At 42.6% G+C, this 20,471-nt stretch overlaps 1 protein-coding gene across 2 annotated transcripts; it reads right to left on the bottom strand.

Moving 5' to 3' along the window:
• Window positions 1-1,466: 1,466 nt before the first annotated feature.
• Window positions 1,467-20,410, bottom strand: mr (anaphase promoting complex subunit morula). Of its 2 annotated transcripts, none has more exons than XM_070537190.1 (14): window positions 20,179-20,410; window positions 19,917-20,102; window positions 19,566-19,824; window positions 17,294-17,402; window positions 17,052-17,184; window positions 16,352-16,441; window positions 16,073-16,265; window positions 14,681-14,798; window positions 13,038-13,213; window positions 10,724-10,818; window positions 10,090-10,284; window positions 9,148-9,406; window positions 3,795-4,045; window positions 1,467-1,723 (listed from the first exon to the last, which is right to left on the bottom strand). In XM_070537190.1, the coding sequence occupies exons 1-14, from the start codon at window positions 20,242-20,244 to the stop codon at window positions 1,508-1,510; spliced, it is 2,346 nt and encodes a 781-aa protein (XP_070393291.1). In that variant the 5' UTR covers window positions 20,245-20,410; the 3' UTR covers window positions 1,467-1,507. The 2 variants fall into 2 exon arrangements, with proteins under 2 accessions (XP_070393291.1, XP_070393292.1); XM_070537191.1 differs by having other exon boundaries at window positions 10,724-10,815.
• Window positions 20,411-20,471: the final 61 nt, after the last annotated feature.

Here is a 20,471-nt window from a genome sequence, read left to right as displayed (position 1 = left end):
GCCCAACCCGTGATAGCACATCAAAGTGCGCTTTTGGTTTTAGTGTTCCCACTTTGCCGGCAGAACCACGGTATACACAGAACAAGGCGTGCACCGAATAAAAACTACTGGCACAGCTAGTGGGAACCAAACGTCTCGGCAAATCTTGATTCTTGCTCCGTGATCTCAACGCACGTGTTGGGCCACCACTGAGCAAAGGGTCTGGTCTGGCAAAGGGTGGGTAATGCTCTCTCCTAACTTTTTCCTTCCTCCATGCATTCTTCTATAAAAGGAAGAAATGCCTTTTTTGTGTTTGCAATATGGTGTTTTGTCCTTTGTCACCAATAGCATTTGAGGCCTCACAAAATGTAATGATGCATCTTTGCCAGATAGAAACAATTATCCATGACTTTCGGTGTTCGAGTTCGCAACTTCCCTGATGGGGGTTGGTCGCACCGAATGGAATTCTGGACAGTGCGTGTTGCCTCCCCATCCAGTATACATAGGCGCCCATGCCCATGCATTCCATGACATGATAAATGTGCTCCAGGGACTCGAATCAGTGATTCGGCTTTCCATTCATTTAAGTTTTCATGATTAGCATTGCCACCAAGCAGTGCCACTATTATAACAGAAGTTGGCCACTCGGTGCAATGGCTGATAACAACATAAAATAAAATTTAGTAAAGCAATGAATGGGGCTAGTAGGTGGACGTTCACGATTGTATTGCGCTTAGTGTTACAGCGACGGAACTAATGGATGAACGTAAGGAACAAAACGTGGACGTACATCATGTACGTCCATGTTTTGTTCCTTATGTTCGTCCATTAGTTTCGTCAATGTAACACTGAGCGCAATACAATCATAAGTTAAAAATCATTAAAAGATAGCATAAAGCATCATATGTCAAGAATCACAGCCAAAATAATAATAAAATGACAAAAATGGTGGCAAGCCTGCAAGACCTGCTGAAAGCAGCAAGACAGTCACATGTTGCCATCACTGGAGGTGCTAGAAAAGGATGCCACAATTCTGAGACATGAAAATTTTGTTCACCGTACTTTGCACCCTAGACTACACTTTGAATCTCCCACGGACACTGTTTTCCATGTTTCTTTCGCTAACCTTAATTTTATAAGTATGCAACATTGCAGCATTATCAGAGTCTAAAAATCAATCCCTTAGAAAATGTAAAGTTTTTAAGACCATGGCAGATGGTACTCATGAACTATGCATCCAGCATCTCATTGTTGGAATGTCACCTGCTTCACGTGTGACAGACTAAATTTGCATCTCTGGTGGCACTGTTCACTGTGCCATCTTGAACGTGCACAGTGCCTATACTTGTTTATGTTTCGTGCTTTGATCGCAACCAATAAATTCAAGGCAGACAGCCTTCAATAATAACTGAGGCTACCGGTGTGAAAAGCTTTATCTCTAAAAGTCAAGATGGGAACACAACAATATGCCCTATTGACATAACGAATAACAACAGAGAACTAGACACTTTATTTCGTACTTTATTTTTTATTGGCTGTCCGATTTTGGCAGCCTATAGTGCCCACCGGAATAGAGCAGCTTCTGTTTGGAGACTTGGCCATCAAGAAAATGTCGCAGCTCTTGTGCAGTCAGCTCCGCTGTTGAGGGAGTCTGCATGGCAAACATCTTGAGCATTGTGTGAATGCGTTCCAACGTCAGTGCTTCCAGGTTTGTCAGCATGCCTACTATGTAGGACCAGTAGATCTGTAGAAACATAAATAGTGAATTAATGGTCTCTCGTGACGCAGAACCCAACAGCATGGATCGTAACATAGGATCCATATGAATCTCAAGACAATTTTTTTTTGCAATGGTCAGTGACCTTCTTCATTAGTAACAATGATTTTACCTAATCAGATGATATTCTGTTGAACTCCCACTTGAGCACAAGAAGCAAGGTTTTCAACAGGAAATGAGGGAACAACTTTCAAGGCCTTGCCAAAGCACTTTTAAAGGGTCCCTCAGCAATTATACCGCAATGATTTTTCTAACTGGTGCATCAAAAGCAGACATACAAATATTTGAAGTGTTGCAAACCCTTCATTTCAGGAGGCGAGCTTCACTGCAAGATATACACACTCTCTGCTTGCCCAGTCTAGCCTCTGCAAGCAAAATTCCTTCCCTGTATTCACCTACATCGGAGCCGGAGGATCAAGTCATGTATATGTCATGGGCCTTGCCGTCTTCTTCTCGTTCTTCTTTTTTTGCTACTGTGTTCTTGCTGCACGGCACACTTCTGTGATGGTCTTGCGCACGAGCAGTTGCACTTGGCTTGTTTCGCCCTGTGCACGATTTTGTGCACTGTGAATGAGAATACCTGCGTTGACGCCTGGCTGCGTCAGCACTACACTAAAGTGGATCCCTCAGTGAGCGCGCATTTGGAGATGATTTCATTCTATGCATGTGCAACCGCACGTCATGGGAACCAGCAGAGAAAACAGAACTATGTCTTTGCTACAGCACAGAGTAGGACAAAGACTCGCAGACATTCAGTTTGTAGGATTTATTATTTCTCTAAACTTTAGTCGTATAGTGAAGTAACAGATCAAACAACCCAACCGCTATAGCCTTGAATGATTCTCAAAGTCACGTGTAAAGGTGAGTGACGTTTCAGCAAAGCAAACTGCATAGGCACAATTGTGCGTCTGACCTCGACTCTCCGGCTGAGTGCGGGGATCCCTCAAGAAGCGCCCAAGGTGTTCGGTTTGAAATTTCAGCTGCTTTCACAGTGCTCAGCCGTGTAATACTTTGCAGACATGATCGTGAGCCTGCATTGTATACACTGCACTTGTCTGTTAAAAATGGCCAAACCTGGTAAGGGGCCTTTTAAGGACTAATCCAACATTATTTTTGACAGGTTGAAAACAAAATAATGTTATCAACAAGCAAACTTTTTTTAAATGCATACAAATGAAAAAAAGAAATTCATAAAGGCTTGCCAAGCCAGCCACCACAAAGCGTCTAACTGGTCTGAACTGAACTGATTTTTATATTGAGCCCTACGTGAATATCAGTATGAGCCGGTTTAGCAAAATTATACAAACATTTTTTTCATGTGAAAATAAAAAAAATAAAATAAAAGATGCTTTGCACACGTAGCCTACCACAGCATAAAATCAAATTTCTGCAATGCCTTTAAAACATGAACAATTTTTCAGAGCCTGCAGCAACGTGGGCCTGCAAAATTACTAAGTTATTGTATATGTGTGTGATTCTGTGAATTATGCCTTAATTAAGGCATAATTCACACAACTATCACATAACTATCAGTGTAAGCACATAATTGGTTAAGACCCAGAAGGCTTGCCGTCTCGCTAGGAACTCACAGATGCTGCTAAAATGACTGAAAGAAATGAAATTAAACAACTTTTCATAGTACATGCTCAGAATTTGGAGTAATTTGGGTTCCTCATACTGTATTCAGGAGTACCTGTTCACAAAATGTCTCTTATGAAACAGAATTTCTCTATTGGCCAGTGTCCAGGCGTCTGCCACTCACAAACATGACAGGTGTGATAACAAAATGATCACTGTGGCGACAGCTAATCATGGACAGTATTTATGAACAACTTTTGCAAGCATGGGCTCATGTCCCTCGCCAAGCGCGCATTAAAAAAGGGGGGGAAAGAAAGAAGAAGAAGAAGAGGAAAAACAAGTTTTGTTTGCAGCTTTTTTTTTTTTTCAGGCAGGGGCAACTACGACACATTACCACACTATGTCTGCACTGCTTTTCCCATACCATTGGTATTATCATGCAGTGAAGGAGTGACCCTACCTGGAGGTCGCTCTCCTTCTGGTCTTGAGTGGATGCCATGGCTGAAGGAGTCTCCTCTTCATCCTCATCCAACTCCAACGGCTGGGGTGGGATGCTGCCACTCCCCGTCGAGCCTCCATGGCTTCCCAGAGTGAACATGCCAGGCGACTCCTCCCACAGGATTCCCTGCCCCTGCCACAGGGCCAGTTTGCGGCGCACGAGTGTTGATGATGCCTGAGTCACAGCGCTCAGCTCGTCCAACGTCCACCGTGCTGCAAGCCAAGCAATGCATTTCACAAGGATGGAGCTGCCGCAGGAAAGCAACGCTATCTAATTGTATGTTTAACAAGTCCTGCCGCACCCCGACTCTGACTCCAACAACACAGAGCCTGCACAAAAGAAAGCATGCTCAAGCTAAACATTCAGCCACTAAGAGGCCGGAATTGGGAACATGTCAGTGCTCCTTCTGTTCTAAACAAACATGGTAGACAACCATGGCATTTGCATGGCCCTACAGTGCTCGTTGTGGTCTGCAGCAGGTGCTGTGCCAATGATGAAAGCTGCAGCAGACATGTGACCGGGACTCCAGCTGATTAACAAAGGGAAAATGAGACATCTATCCAATTAATTAATTACTTCTCTCCACCTTGCGGGTTTCCACAGAACTATTACGTCAAACTCCAGCTGATGTCGCTCACACTCCCAGGATGAAGGTAAAAGCACTTCTGACCACTCTGAGTTAAACCAGTGCTCTAAGTGAACCAAACGAATGTGTTCTGAGTGCCCAGTACTGAGCAATAGGATATCAAGCATGTCATGAGGGAACATTACTGCACTCGAAACTGACGAGTCAAGCATACCAAAAGAGAGTGCAAAAAGAAAAAGAGACCGGAAAAGTGATAAATTTGTTTCAAATAAACATGTCATACATGACAAATCTTCAAAGAAGACACTTGCATTTGGCAACAGAACGTAGTATTACCGTATTTCTCCACATATAACCCAAATCCCCAATTACAACATCACAGAAAGAAAGAAAGAAAGAAAGAAAGAAAGAAAGAAAGAAAGAAAGAAAGAAAGAAAGAAAGAAAGAAAGAAAGAAAAACATATGTGTGTAGAACCCACAGAAATAGCCATACACAACACTGCTCAAATCCTTGCAAAAACAGTCAACATTCGCATATGCATGACTCATCCGTGTTGTATCTTTGGCCAATGGCTGTTTCCTCACTCTACGGTGATACTGATAATCTTCAGCTTCTGCTGCACTGTAAAGATGTATTCACACGGGTGAGCAAATTGTGATTTCAGCTTGCAGATTGCATATCACATGACCATACGTCACCTGTTCCCACGGCATTCCCTTTGTCCATGCAAAGTGCTTTGTGATACAGTGAGGAGCCAAGTCACCATTAAAATTGTCAGCTCCATCACGTTTGCTCCATTTCCATCACCCATGCAAAGGCTAGTCCGTCCGCGCTTTCACCTTTCGTCTTGTGAATGCGAGGTGCGAAGTGGTCCGATTTACATCACACGTCACGTGACTGATTTGTCCGCGATCATGTCCGTTGTGTGAGCCCAGCTTAAAAAATGGTTGTTGTGCGCACATAATTGTGATCCAAGTTCCAGTTTGCTGGTGCCGCCGTGCACTATTCGCTAGCTACTAAACAAAATATGGCAACTGGTAAAGAGGAGGTGAATGGGCAACTGTGGAGGAGGGGTCATACAATGTAGACCGGGTGAGATGGGCCTTCACCGCAAGAATCAAGAGACAGCTACGAAGGCGGGCATCGTGACAATGAAAAAAAAAAAAAAAGACAAGAATGTATTCACTTCATTGGCACATGGTTGTGACTTTATCCGAGTCTCGAGCAGTTCTGCCAAACAGGGGGGCCAGGGCGGCCTTGAATGATCCCTCGTGGTCTTGTGTTAGTCGATGTCTCAACGGGAAACTTAGGCATTGACACTTCCACAAGTTGCCCTTGTCAGGTTGTGAAGTCAACCACCTCTTCCCCTTTGTGTCTTCTTTGGGTCCTCCCCTTCGTGTCTGCTCAGGGCGTAGAGGGGTGACACCTTTTTGGAATAGAGAGCAATTATCTCAACATAGGAAAGCATGCTGGAATGTTTCCTACACTCGAGAGGTCGAAGTCCAGGCCAAGCATAACAGCCTTTTCGGGGATGAGGGAAATAATCTTAACATGGAAAAGTACGCTGGAATGTTTCCCACACTTGAGAGGCCGATCATAACAGGGGAGAAGGGAGCTGCAATACACAGGAAGACGGAGACGGTGGGGTTCCCTAGGAGATCAACGACTTTGAATGGCAAAAAGCCTTGCCTTGAGGTGTGGCTTCACGGTAGCATGGCGCGCACTGCCGTGAAGCCACACCTCCTCGCAGAATTTGCATGCCCCAACATTTCTGTTAAATTTAAAACATATTTAGTGCGGGTTACATGTGCAAAAATACGGTACATGCTTACTTGGAAGCAAACAGTATATAGGACAGCAGTGCCTATAGCTGCTTGCTCTTTGAGGGGCAGTGAAAAGCTGTCAAACATGCTGAGGTGGGAGGGAGTGAAACATCACAGATGCATCAGTACAAGCATTGCTACTACCAGTTAGTTCAATCTTCATATCTTTTGTTATTAAGAAAAGGAAAAGAAGGAAAGAAACCTTAGTACAAACATAGCTGCATTGTAGAAAACCTATGAGCAGCAAAACCAATTGCATGTAAATTGATAATGCTCAATCTGTACCACAAACATGACAAGAGGAGGAGGACAGCACTGGTGACAATAATTTGCCAAAAGGCTTCTTTATGTTCTTGCCACAGGATTCAATATCAGTGGTGGGAGAGAGAGAGAGAGGGCTCTTTATTAGAAAAACAGAGAATTTTGCCGGCGCGTATATAACCGCTGGCATGCTACTCTGTATAGGGATGGGGAATGGGATTAAAAGATTTCAGATAAGAGTGGGAGAAAAAAAAGGATAAAAATAAATATGAAATGTCCGATTGGACCTGATACTAATTTTACAGGTGACATGGCGGGTAAATTTAGGCTTTTGTATAGGAAGGATGCAATTCTTAAAGCTTTCCTATTTGACCAATTTCTGTCAGGTATTTGAACAATAAATCCAAAACCCGTCGCTGTTTCGAAGGGCCGGGCATTGGACCTAAGATGGTCGGTAACGTTAACGGTTCGGGGCAAATCATGTCCATTTGGTGCTCAAAAAATTGTCTCTCGTCGTGGTATGCGGGGCATTCTAGTAATACGTGCTCAATTGTCTCTAAGTTGCGACAGTTATGACAGTATGGGCTAGTGGTAAGTCCTATGCGGTACAGATAATTGTTCGTGTATGCCACGTTCAGTCGAAGACGATGGTACAATGTCTCTAAGTGTCGAGGAAGTGGTCGTGGAATTTTCGGTCTCATTTCTGGGTCAATGTAACGTAGGAAGTTGTCTTGGTGAAGCGGCAGATTCAAGATGCGGTCTTTTTCTTGATAGGCATATTTTTTTGCCATGGTTGAAGCGTCGGCTTTTGTAAAATATGTTCTTCTGAATTTGCGGTATTGGAGTCCATTTCTGGCAGCTTCGTCCGCTCTTTCATTTCCCGAAATGCCGGCATGGCCAGGTATCCACTGGAACTTTATGCAATGCCCAGCAATCTTAGCCCTGTGGTGAAGATAAGCAATGTCAAATGCTGCTGGTTGATTATTGCAACGCTTGTGCCTGTTCCATATACTTTGTAGGGCTGCTTTTGAGTCTGTGAATATCACCCATGTCTTTGTCGGCTGCTGTCGAAGTATATACACAAGGGCCTCCTTAATGCCATAGAGCTCCGCTGAAGTAGATGATGTCGCTCGCTCAAGACGAAACGAGAATCGTTGTCCTGTAGAGGGAACAAAAAGTCCGCATGATGAACGATGTGGAGTTGTAGAGCCATCTGTGAAAATGTGCGTTGCGGCTGCGTATTCTTTGTGCATATATTCTAAAGCTATCTGATAAGTCGCTGCTTGCGGCATTTTCTTTTTCGAACTGATTCCAGGTATGTACGGTACGATTTCCAGTGGGGACAGTGTCCATGGTGGAATGTTTCGCGGCATAATTCGTGAGGCCTGAGCAGGAATCGAAATAGATATGCTTCCGACGGCCTGCCCAAAGCTGGATGTAGCACGGGTTCTGGAAATATCCTTTAAAAAGTGATTCTTCGTATGAATGATGTGGCGGAGGTGTATCCGAAGTGTCTCCTGCGAACATAGCACTTCCAGAGGCAGGCATCCGGCTTCTGCTACAGTCCCTGAGCGGGACGACCCCTTCGGAAGGCCAAGACATACGCGAAGGCAGTTGTTTCGTGCTGCCTCGAGTTTTCTCTTGCTTGTGGGAGACACTTTGTGCAGGATCGGGAGGTAATATCGTAGTGTTCCGTCGACGTAGGCCTTATGGAGGAGCACCATTGATCGACAGTTGCTGCCCCACTGTGATCCGGCTAAAAATCGGAATACGTGCGACGCCGAGGAAATCTTCTCACTCAGTTTTTTCACTTGGGGCGACCATGTGAGGTTCCTATCGATCGTCACTCCGAGAAACCTTTGCGTCTTGACGTATGGAAGGGCGCGACCACCCAACACTAGTGGGTATTTTTCCATACGCCTCCGCGTGAAAGCCATGGCAACGCTTTTGTCGGGGGACAATTTCAGACCCCTTGGATTTAGGTAGGCCGATATATTTGCTAGCGCTCTCTGGAGGCGTTGTTGGGTGGTACTGCGGGAACGCGCCGCACTCCAAATGCAGATGCAGTGGTGGGTCTACACATACATTGTTAGCGATATGCTTCTGATGTGCCACCATCTGTCCTTGCGCAACATGCTTTTTATATCGGGACACCCTGGCTATACAGGGTGTCCCACTTTGCAGTACTTAAAATGCAAACTACATAATAAAAGATAATAAAAGACATAATAAAAGAAAGTACAGGTGTCAATCCCTATTTTCATTCCTATCCACTGACTGCTTTGCTGTCATGAACGTGGCTTCAGGCACTTCCATGCAGTTTGCCCTCAAGCTGTTTCAAGCCATCAGTTGAAATGTCTGAGAGACTCCCAACAAATTGTTGGAAGTAAATTTGTGAAGTTCTGAATCAGTGGCCCGAAATGTCACTGATGATTGTTCCAAGGTGCTGACTGATGCACATAGGACAATCACGTGCAAGTGTCTGCAATGCATTTTATGTAGCAGAATGATGAAGAGAAGATTTCTGAGACCGCAAGGCCTGCAGCCCACCCCAGAAATCCCAGATACTAATTTCATTATTGTTGCATGTTTGGACAATGCAAAGATGCTTTGAGGGGCTAAAGATTTGAAAGCAATTCTCACGCTTCTCCTGGAAGTGGTAGATGAGTGTGGCATGCATGGGCGACACAGTGAGCTGCAGGGTGCGAGTGCCAGTGTCGATTTCGAGGACGACCTGACCCAGGTTTGGGCGCCACTGCAAGGTACGGTTGCCCTTGATTGTCTCAAAGGCACGAGTGTAGCGGTCAAGTGATGCCTGCACAGGTGGTGGCAGCACCAGCTTCTCATCCTTGAAAGTTGGCCAGAATTGGGCTGAGACCACGATGGCGGACACGTCGACCTCCTGTAGCAGGGACAGGGAAGATGCATTAGATCTGCACAGTTGTCAAATAACGAAATGTGTGTAAAGTGTGGTGAAATGTTGCTGCACTGACATGACCTAGGTGACAGTAAAAATCTCAAAGCAAAGTCATGCTGCTTTATGACAATCGCATTTATAACCAATGGCTGGTTACTACAGACAATGAAAGACAGTCACTGAAACTAGCATCAATGGCACTCCTCAAATGCATATGTGCATTTGGACTCAGGTGCCTGCCAAAGAAACTGAAGAAACCCTATCAATAGCCTGCGACAGTAGCATTCTCTTGAGCATGCCCACTTATTTTCTTACTAATGTGTTTTGGTTTGTCTGCTAGTTATCACACTGCACAAGGTATTCTGGGGCACATTTCCTAGGCAATATTAAAAGTGAAGCAACAAGAAAGTTAGCCAATTCCAGATCAAGACTAGCCTAGTGCACAGTGTGTTTGACAATTTGATGTGCACTCAAGACGTTTACCTCCATCATATGCAAGTACTTAAAAGGATCAAACATCCTGTAAGATGTTTGATCTGTGTAGCTAAATCCATGAACACCATAAAAGGCAAGCAACCGAAATGAAACGATGCTAACAGTACAGAGCGACTAAGCACAAGCCACTGTGGCTGTTGGCAGCCACCTATCAAGGCAGACCAAGTACACACCCCTTCGGTATAGTCGGGGATATCACCAGAAGCTAGGTGGGCGTTGAGGCGGCGAGAGTCGGCCAAGTCCCTCAGCATCACTTCACAGGCATGCAGCTGGGCCTCGCCAAAGCGTAGCTTGAGGCACTCCAGGTAACGCACCTCACGCTCCGTGTCGGCGCAGGTGCCGGACAGCAGGCGGTTGGCTAGCAGCACCTGTGGAACAAAACAAGACGACAAAAGAAAAAGGAAGAAAGATAACTACATATGGAGCAAAACCTGAAAATGTCCAGATTTCGATTTGCAATGCTATGCAGTTTTTACGACGCGCCATCTTGATTCATTCAAATGGCAAGGTAAGAATTACTGCGTGGATTTATTTTTTGTTAACTAATCAAGAAACCAGCTTGTTCGTTTCTTGCCTGTGTCTCACGTGAACGTCAAATTGACTATGAAAACATCTGAAACTAGGAAAGGGGAGAACAGAATGTCAGAATTTCTAACAATCAGGGAAAATTAGGCAGTGTATCGACACCTAAAGTTAAAAAAAATTGAGGATGAGAAAGTTTGACAAATACTTGTGCATTTAATCTCTAAGCACGCCACTTGTTACATAATATTGTTTCTTTGCAGTGTACAAATTCAGCAAACTGACCTGATATTCCGATGCAAACAGCTTCTTGCTTCCGTAGATGTTCACCAACATACTGACTATATCGGAGGTGCGTGCACCTTTTGACACCTGCACTGCTGTGAAAACAGCAGAAGAGTACAAAGGGCAATTCTTATGTGTCTCGCAGGTAGCAACAAAAGGAGATAGAAAAAAAAGTTTCCAAGTTTGGTAGCTAGAGTGAGAAAGTGCAAATAATAGAGCAGCTGGAGAAAGCGTTCAAAAAGATTGTTCAACCTCCACCTAGTTTACCACAGGCTTGTGGCATTAGTTAAAGCACCTCTTCGTGAGTCCATGCCATGAACAATATGTGCACCTGAACAATATAGACTCTGCAACTGATCACATGAGCAATGTGCCTCTGTTCCTGGTATGTGCACAGGGACAGGGCGCAGCTTGACATTCAGGAACAGTAGGATATAATTAAATGAAGATGTAAGGCTATGTTCCAGCACTACCTGTATACGTGCACGGTAGGCTGACACTATGACAAGGTACATTAAAAAATTTTATGCACACTTTTATACTACACGGCTACAACCTTGTCTGCACAAAGATATTGGGTAAGAATAGCGATTTGGGTCAGTTGGCCTGATTTCATGGCATGATTGCAGTGCCTGTGTTTGTCCTTCTTTCAATGTCCCTTAGTTGTTTTCTTTCCACACTTTGGTGCTTTGCATTGCAAATCACGCCATGGAGAATGATATTGCTTAATTCAAGCTTCTACTGCAGAAACACGGATGCACGGATGCACACGCGCACGCATGCACGCGCGCACGCACACACACGCACACACAGAGTGTGTAAATATAGCAACACGAATGCTTGGAGTTGCATATCTCACACTGGTAACATTTATACCTAACATTGATACATATAACAATGCACATAAAACAACTCGCCCAAGAAGAAGTTTTACCGGTAACATCTGATTGATATGAAAGAATACTAAATACATTTGATGGATGCGATTAACCTTCCAAGAGCCACTCTTCTTAGCAAGAACATTACTGATATTTAACACACATCATGCAGTGAAGGAAATAAATTGTACAGCCCTGTTCCAGAGGGCATTTCTTAAGAGTTTACTGAGATCATCACATACAGTAACGCTAGGAAGTGAATCCTGAAATCTCAAGTGCATAGACTTTTACCACAGTGCATCTAAGTTTCTCTAGTGAATTGTGAAAACTCTTGTAGTGCCCTCACTACTTATGAGGACTAAAAGGCTTTGCATTAACGTTTTATCTCAGCTTGTTCAGATGACAATGTTCAGTAATATTTGCTTTTAGAAAACAAGTGGCTATATTATATCCAGCAACTCGGTGCATAGGTGTGCATTTTGGGACCTGTATATATATAAAGCTCTGTACAGCTTCTGGCTTTTTCGCACGAGCATTGACCACACAGAATGTCCGCACCTTATATAACGGTGAGAAGCATGCAAGTGCATAAGTAGTGAGAGCACCATGAGAGTGTTTACAATTCACTAGAGACCTCACAGAATGTGAGCACCTTATAATGGCGAGAAGTGGCAAGAGTGACAACAGTATGTGCAAGTCACAACGCACACACCAGTGTGAGTACCGTCTGTGGTGCTGTTCACTTCGGGAGCACATACACCCTGCTTTTGTTATCCGTAAGACTCCATCTTTCACCAAACAATATTGCATATGTGCTGATAAAATCCCTTTGCTATATTTTTTTCCATATTAATGTGAAGGCACACACGATTCCAGTAATAAAAAAAATTGAAAAACACATTGTGGATGATGCATCTTGCATACATTTCCCGTTTCACACTGATCTTTTGTAAACAAGGCTGCACAGATAACTATGGCAGGGCGAGTGTCCTCTTGAAGTGAAGAGCATGGCTAAAGACGTTTGCACTGGAGTATGTTTTGTGTGCACGTGCATACTATCACCAATCTTGCCAATTCACTCTGTTATAAGGCCCTGACATGCAGTACGGTTGATGCTTGCAAGATACTATTAAAAATCTGGGAAGCAGTACACGTGTGCACAATGTTAGCCTGCATTAAGCGCCAACATTACTACGGTGTTTATATTGAACAGCGACCTAAAGTAGAAATCACTCACATACTTCAACTTAACGAGGTTCCTTTCTACCCTGTCAAACTAAACCTACATTTATATTGTTGTCGTGTACTACTATCCTATATGTATGCTGTATACTCTCCACATATATAGAGCAGCCACTTCATTTTAATATGTGCTTAGATGTTCTGTGTGTAACCTATGTTCTTTTTAAAGCCGAAAACATTGAAATAATCCATACCCTGCTCATTGCCAAGTGGAGCTGGCCGCCAGTTCTGCCAGTCTTCGTCATCATCATCGCTCATGAAGCTGTCTTCAACAGCAATCGGTGTGAACTTGACAAGCTCCCCTTCAAGTTCTGCACAGCTGTCATCTGTCAAGTTCGAGACTATAGACCTCACCGTGTCTTCGCGTGTCCTGCCCAGAAGGAAAAGTGGTTGTCTTATAAGCAAGACCATTGGACTACTAGTTCGTTTTGCATGACTCAAAGTGTAACAGTGCGACTTCTTGAACAACGACAAAACCAAAAAACACAGACAAGGACAGGTGCTGTGAATCAGTGCTCGACCTTGTCTGCATTCTTTGGTGTTGTCCTCATTCAAGAGGTCACACTGTTACATTTTGAATCATATAACTTAAAGAAGTAATGACACACATTTTTCAAGTAGTAGTAGACTCTACCACACAGTCCTTGCATGTTAAAAGGTTTCACCTAGCAAGTACAATGGTTGGGAAGCACCAGTAAGATATTTTATTTCGATACAAAGGTACGTCTTGAAACAGTTGACTTGGCATTGTTCACATTACATTGTGACGTCATGAGACGGACAACAATTTTCTGCTCTTGTGTATGATACGGTTAGATATGCTCGTCGGTGCTTAAAAAAAAAGAGAGAGAGAAAAGAAAGAATAAGAAGAAGGATGACGAGAGAGAGAGAGAGAGAGAGAGAGAGAGAGAGAGAGAGAGAGAGAGAGAGAGAGAGAGAGAGAGAGAGAGAGAGACTCCCACAGGCATTCCTTCTAGCTGCACTTGTGCAAGGCAGCTGCAGCAATTGCAAGAACAAAGTGGGCCACTGTACTGCGATGTCACTCATGATGCATCCACTTCGTGGGTACCAAAACTGGTTTGTAAAAACAAGTGCTATTATAATAATTCATTTAGAATGTTCTGACACTTGCCAGTTTTTTTCTGTGGTTTAAAGGGAGTTTTACTTATTCCCCTCCTCTCCCTGCCCCCCTCCCCCCAAAAAAGACAAGGGCAATTTTTATGCTAGTATTCCTTTAGACATCACAATCCTAAATAATCAGAAAATGAGAGGTCTTGAATCTCTTGTGCACTACAACAAGCACAAGAAAGAAAAAAAAAAAGAGGAAGGGAACCAATAAGAGAAAGGTTACCTACTTCTTAGTGAGTGTCACACCGGAAGTCTATTTAAGTACAGTTTGGTGTAACTGATAATTAAGAGGGACAAACATTAGAGGTTACAGAGAATGTTGTTTAGGAGTAATCCACAGAAGAGAAAAGACAGCCAGTTTTTCTTTCTTTTAGCACTAAACTACAAAGTCACGTTGCAATATTTCACATTGTGAACAAGGCACCCTACAAAGGTTACTTAATAGAAACATTTTTTTTAACATTTTTTTTAAAGAAATGCTCTTTGCAAGAATAGTACAATTTTTTTCTAAGAAAATGTGTACTACTTGCAACACCTTTCATACATTTAACCACAAGGCTATAATTCATTTTTGTAATTCAGGGTGTACCAGAACTAACAGTACTAGTTCTGCCACTTTATAAAAGATATCCAGGCCAATAAGCTCAGTTCTTATTGTAGGAAGATGCAAACAGCAATTAAGAAAAGAGGTCTAGGCAGGGCACCTCACCTCAAGTATTTGCACACGGGCTCACAGACAAGTTGCAAAATGTATCCTGTTGGGTCAAGAACCCGCAATGCCTTGATTGCTGATATATATGCAGTCAATATTTGAGTTGTTTCCACTCCTGAAAACATGTTTTGAGACTGTCAAGATGAATGTGCTGGACATTATGCACCAAGTACACCATGCACAGCAAGGCAGTTGTGTTCAAATAAATGAAAAAATTCCATGGTATTACAACATGAATAAATTATATGTTTCTGGATGTTTAGAATGGAAGGCAGGTTGATCTTTCGTAGGAGGTTTATACAGCACAAGAAGGAGTGTCATTCAATCTTTCATACAGAGCAAACTGTGCTGCAATGTGTGTTGTTGGCAGCAGCATAGTGTCTACTAAGCTAACCAGAGGAATGGTGGCATCTCGCTTACTCAAGATGTCTTTATAAGAACATCTTTTTTTATGTTTGTAAGACTGGTATGAAATCATAAATTTTGTCCCTAAATGCTGGAGAAAAGACTACACATACAGAACTGCAATGCATGATGCAAGATCACCTCAAAGCGAAGATAATGAAATCATCCTCACTGTTATGTTTCCAACATTTGTTTTTGAGCATGGAGAAGAGAATTGGTATAAATGAACATATGCTCATGTAAAGCAACAATGCTCACTGCTCTACCAGCCGTTTGCACACAACCTAGCAGCTTCAAGTACTCTCGCCAAATAATAGAATATCCTCCACATGTATATCTATTCAGAAGTAAATCCAACATGTGCATAAATATTATGCAGTCATATGCACACCTACTGATATCACAAATATCCTACTAAATCTGTTGGTCCACAAGGAATTAGTTCCTATCTTATACTTAAAAGGCATGCCATCCTTATAACTGGGTTTCATGCTGCTGAGTCCTAAAAGTTCATGTGCACTGAATGAACAAACCTTCTAGCAAGCCCGCCGAAATCTGGTTAGAACCTGCGCTCTGAATGTGCTAGACACCAGCTTCTACCATGCATCGGTGAAAAACATGCCACTTTAAGGTGAAAGACATAAATATGTAACTATTTGTTCATACGTGAATGGGTGCTTCATAGTTCACGCTGCAGGTGAATATGAAACAAGGATTTACACTTGGCTGCTTTTTTTACCATTGGGAACCACAATTTTCTCCACCACAGTTCCAGACCATTCATATGTACATATGCATATGAATGTATATGGTATATAAAATCGTTCCAGAATTAACAATCAGTACTCTTGCCTAACTACGGCTGTGATGTCCTTATGGAAAGCCAAGGCAGAGATTCACAGCTCGATTTACTATTCTATATATGCACTTACAGCACTTAAGATTTGAAAGCAGCCACAAGAGCTGCTTTGCACAAAGACATACCTGGATGCAAGAGTCGCTTTTCCATGGAGCTCTTTAAAGAGTGAATGACCTTCGACTTTAGGTTTGTTCTTTCAAGGCAGTCCTTGAGGTCTTCCAGGGCAGCTTGTGATTCAGGAAACTCTATGATAATATTGAAGAGCTGGTCTACACGTGCCATGACATAAGTGTCATACAGGAAATACCGCAAGTGGTCCTGTACGAAAAAGGTTGGTTAGACTGCATCACTCGTACAGCAAAATATGTCGCTGCACAAAGCATGAAAGAGAAAGGGGAGCATACCTCTAAAGACCTAAGCGCTGCATCTGTCTCTGGCCCAGTTTCGTATTTGTAAAGCAATCGGAACCACTCCATGACGGTTGTGGTGAGCCACTAAAGCAAAAAATTATACATTGCAATGGCAAAAAAAATCTGCATGCTAAAGAAAAAAAAATCCATGAAGCTCAAAAACATACAACAGGAAAACTGCCTATTGCAGAATTTTCATTGATACAGGTAGGCAACTGAGCAGTTCTTAGAGAACAAAAAGCAACAGTGCACCCAGGAACTGGCACAAGCATATCAAATGCAAAATATGAAGACATGTGCGAGTCAGCCATTGGTTGCACTGGCGAAGGAATAACACTTTTGTATAACAGTTGATCTTGTGGATCATGGCTTTTTAGGGTTTGGGTGCTTTCAATTATGACTCTCTCTCTCTCTTCTTTACTGCTACCATTGCTTTACTGTTTAATGCAAATATAGATGTGTGTCCATCTCTTGTCGTCAGTGCCTTTGCAATAAATGCTCAGCTGTTAGACAGCAGCTGCCGTATGTTTTTATGATCTTTTATTAGTTTTCATGCATGCTGATCATCATGAAAGCACGTGTGACTTATGAAAATGCCCGTAGAAGTAGGAAAGCAATACCACAATAACAGCACATGCCTGAATCATTTTAATGGAACGCGAAAACGCACTCTATTTGTGAATGCCTTCAGTACCTTCTCCAGGTTATCCAAGAATCGGCTCTCGAAGTTCCCCCTGCAGGTGCTTTGTATGTGCTTTTCAATGTACTTGTATGCAACCGTCGAAACAGCATCTCGAACGACAGCATCTAGCAAGCGAAGATCATGCCTAGAACGAAAACAGAGATATGCAGGCGGGAGCTTAACGCAATAGCATAGCCCAATGCTAAGCACCAATGTGTGAGGCTTTAGGAGCCTGCATTTATGAATTTACTCACAATTTCCTGTTAATGTTCTCAAAGTCATCAAGAAGCAGTGAGCATTCACAGTTTTCAGTGTCCAGCTCGCATCCGGTGCATTCAAATTGATCATTTCCATCATCTTCCCCTGTGAAGAAAAGTGGTATTCAAATGTTTTATTTGTAAAAGTGTGGTAGCTATGATCAATTTTTATTTTAGCCCCTTGTGGAATCTTGATGACCTTAGCTATTCATGAGTGATTGCCACTTCTTGGCTTGCAACAAGCCCACTTCATAATGTAGATGGCGGTGAACATTCTATCATCATCCTTTTATTGAATTTATTTTCCACACTATTGTAAGACACGTTTCTGTATATTAGTATATCATGTGAAAAAAGAAAAGCCATTACGGTAAATTAAAGAATAAAAAGGCCTTAAGGGCAACTCCGGCGATGTTTCTATGTCCACTGATTTTATTAAAATTTTGAATATACATTCTCTTTTAAACTCCGATTACCTGTACCAAACAATATGGCTGAAAGTCATTTAGTTTTCCTGAAAATTAATTTTGAAGATTGGCCGCGTGTTCCCGACTTGTGACTTTCTACTGGCCACTCCGTGTTTGCGATGCCAGATACTACACTCCCACTGTTGAAATAGTCGCTGAAATTGCGGCTGTCTAGATGGAAACATCTGTAAAAGGTCCCTGTGTCATCAGGAGACATCATCAGCTTCGCTGCCTTGGTGTTAGCGCCTTGTTTATTCCGTGTTTAACATGCATTCTACGTGTTTACTTTATGGTAGTGTAGGGTCTGACGTCACCAACTGATTGTGACGTCACACAAAGCAGCTACCAGTTTCGGTTTTGGTATCTCGCTTATTGGTTATTTAAGATTATTGCTAAATTTCTTAGCAAATTGAACCACTCTACTCGCGACAGGATTGCCCATTTTAAAATGACAATACCCTAATATGGTTAACGAAATGCTGCAGTTACCCGTTAAGGGGTTAAGAAGTACTCCCAAATGTTTTTAGGTCTTATCTGTAAACAAAAAAGTGAGCTGGAGTTTGTCAGAGTTTTGCTTTAATATGTGCAAATGTTGTACGTGCTCTGTCAAAAAGCGGTCTAGACAGGCATCAGCGATGAATTGTGCTTTGAACCATGAATCAGCCATGAACAGAAGCTTTATACATCTAAATGTGCAAAACTTTACAGGATTACTTTGTGTGCAGTTAAATGACATGTGGCAGTGACAACCATTACCAAGTGCAATATTGCTTCTAGCAGTGCGCAAATAGTTAAGTTTTCTAACTAAATCGAGCATTTTCTAATTTCGAAACAAGGTGAAATACAAGTCTATGTAGGGTCAGCTAGGTAAAAAAGATTTATTTACATTATTTATTATGAGCATGTAACAATGTTCACAACTAGACATCTGGTTCACTGAGGCAATGACAGCTCTGACATCGTAGCACATCACTAGATCCCCACAAAGTATTGTGTTCGTTGATGGAGATAAGTGTAACTATATTGCTGCATATTATTTTAACCATATTATGGAACGCAGGCATGCCGAGACTGGCTAAATAATAAATTGCTTTGTTTAAGTCGAAATAAGCGATCTATCGGCCATCTATAAGAGAGGCATTTTCATAGAATGACTTAAAGTTATTGAGCAGTAGTTATCTATACTGTGCGTTCACTCCCAGAGAGTGGAGCCTCTGCTCAACAACTACGGCTCCCTGCAGCACACTCATTCGAAACTGTCTCCATTGCATCGGTACTTCTGTGCAAAGACTTTGATAAGTGTTATCTTTCATATTCAAAAAGAAATTAATATTTCGCAATTCCAAACAATGAATTCTCTTATAAAGTAGGAAAGACTATTTGATTTATATTTAAAATTTCGAGTATATATTCACAAATCTCTACCAACTTTACATGGGAAATGTTCAAAGAAGATGCACACTAAGCCAGTTTCGACAAACCCGTTTAGAACATTCTGGAAAGCAAAGGCAGGGTAAGAGACCATGGCATAGACTTTCTTGCACCTACTGGCTACTCACTGCCTTCTTTTGATCGCTAGCCTATTCAAAATAAGGTACTCATTGAAATACAAAGATGAGCATATAAGCAATACTGGACCATCAATCTCTTCGTGGCATGAAACCTTTAGGGAATTTGGATCACTTGGTGATCTAACAAAATCGCTAGTGAGGCAACTGCACCATTGTACAGGAACTTCACCTTTACAAGCCCAACGAAAATTAACACAAGACAGAACAATGCTACGTTTGTACAACCCTTACCTGCTACACGATGAAATGCCCGGAATGCAGCGGAGTAAAACTTCAGCAAGACTTGGTTGAATTCGGATGGCACGGACATCTTCAACGCTGCTTGCAGGCTGTCGTACACCAAGTCTAAGATAGAGTTTCGAGGAACTATGTTGGCTTCTGTCGCGTCACTGCCGCCTTGCCTCACTTGCGTGGAGGCGATGAACCGGGCACTTGACTGGCACTTTTCTATCGTTGTATGCAATTCGGTGACGGCTCTTCTAAAAGCGACCTAGAAGAATGAGCAGTCGTATCCATGTCAGAACAGAGATAGAATTACCAGCGAAACTTGAGTGCTGCATACAATGTAGAGTGTACACTGACTCTGGTGTCCTTTAGGTTCGACTTGGCCGCGGATTTGAAGCTGGACCAGAACCTCGGGATGACGTCTCGTCGTAGTTGCTTCTCGTACTCGTATAAGAACCAAGGTGTCAGGACAGAAGCTAGTTGTTTTTGTTGCAGCAAGTTGACAATAGCATCAAACTTCTCTCGGTTTATGGATTCACCGGCCTGTAATAATTTCATTTTAATTAGTACCGAGTACGAGCGACAAGGACGCTAATTCCCTAGGCAATGCCAAACATACCTCATGAAACATTATGTGCTGCTCAACGATTGACCAAACATCTTTTGTGATTTCTTGAGTGTCCATTGCGTCAGTTTTGTCCGAAAACAATGCGTTTACATAACCTTAACGATCGACGTCGCCAGGTATGGACATCATCCGCAACCGCAGAGAAAACCGTACCAGCCGCCAAACAACCGAAAAACGAAAACCCAAAACAATGCGACACATCGCATGAAGATTCGGATTGGCTGAATAAGGCTTACATGTAGATATCAAAGTCAAGTCAGAGAAAAAAGTTGACAGATAAAAAT

The sequence above is a fragment of the Dermacentor albipictus genome, chromosome 4 (genome assembly GCF_038994185.2).
Source record: "Dermacentor albipictus isolate Rhodes 1998 colony chromosome 4, USDA_Dalb.pri_finalv2, whole genome shotgun sequence".
NCBI lineage: Eukaryota > Metazoa > Arthropoda > Arachnida > Ixodida > Ixodidae > Dermacentor > Dermacentor albipictus.
This window is presented reverse-complemented; position numbering and strand designations above follow the sequence as displayed.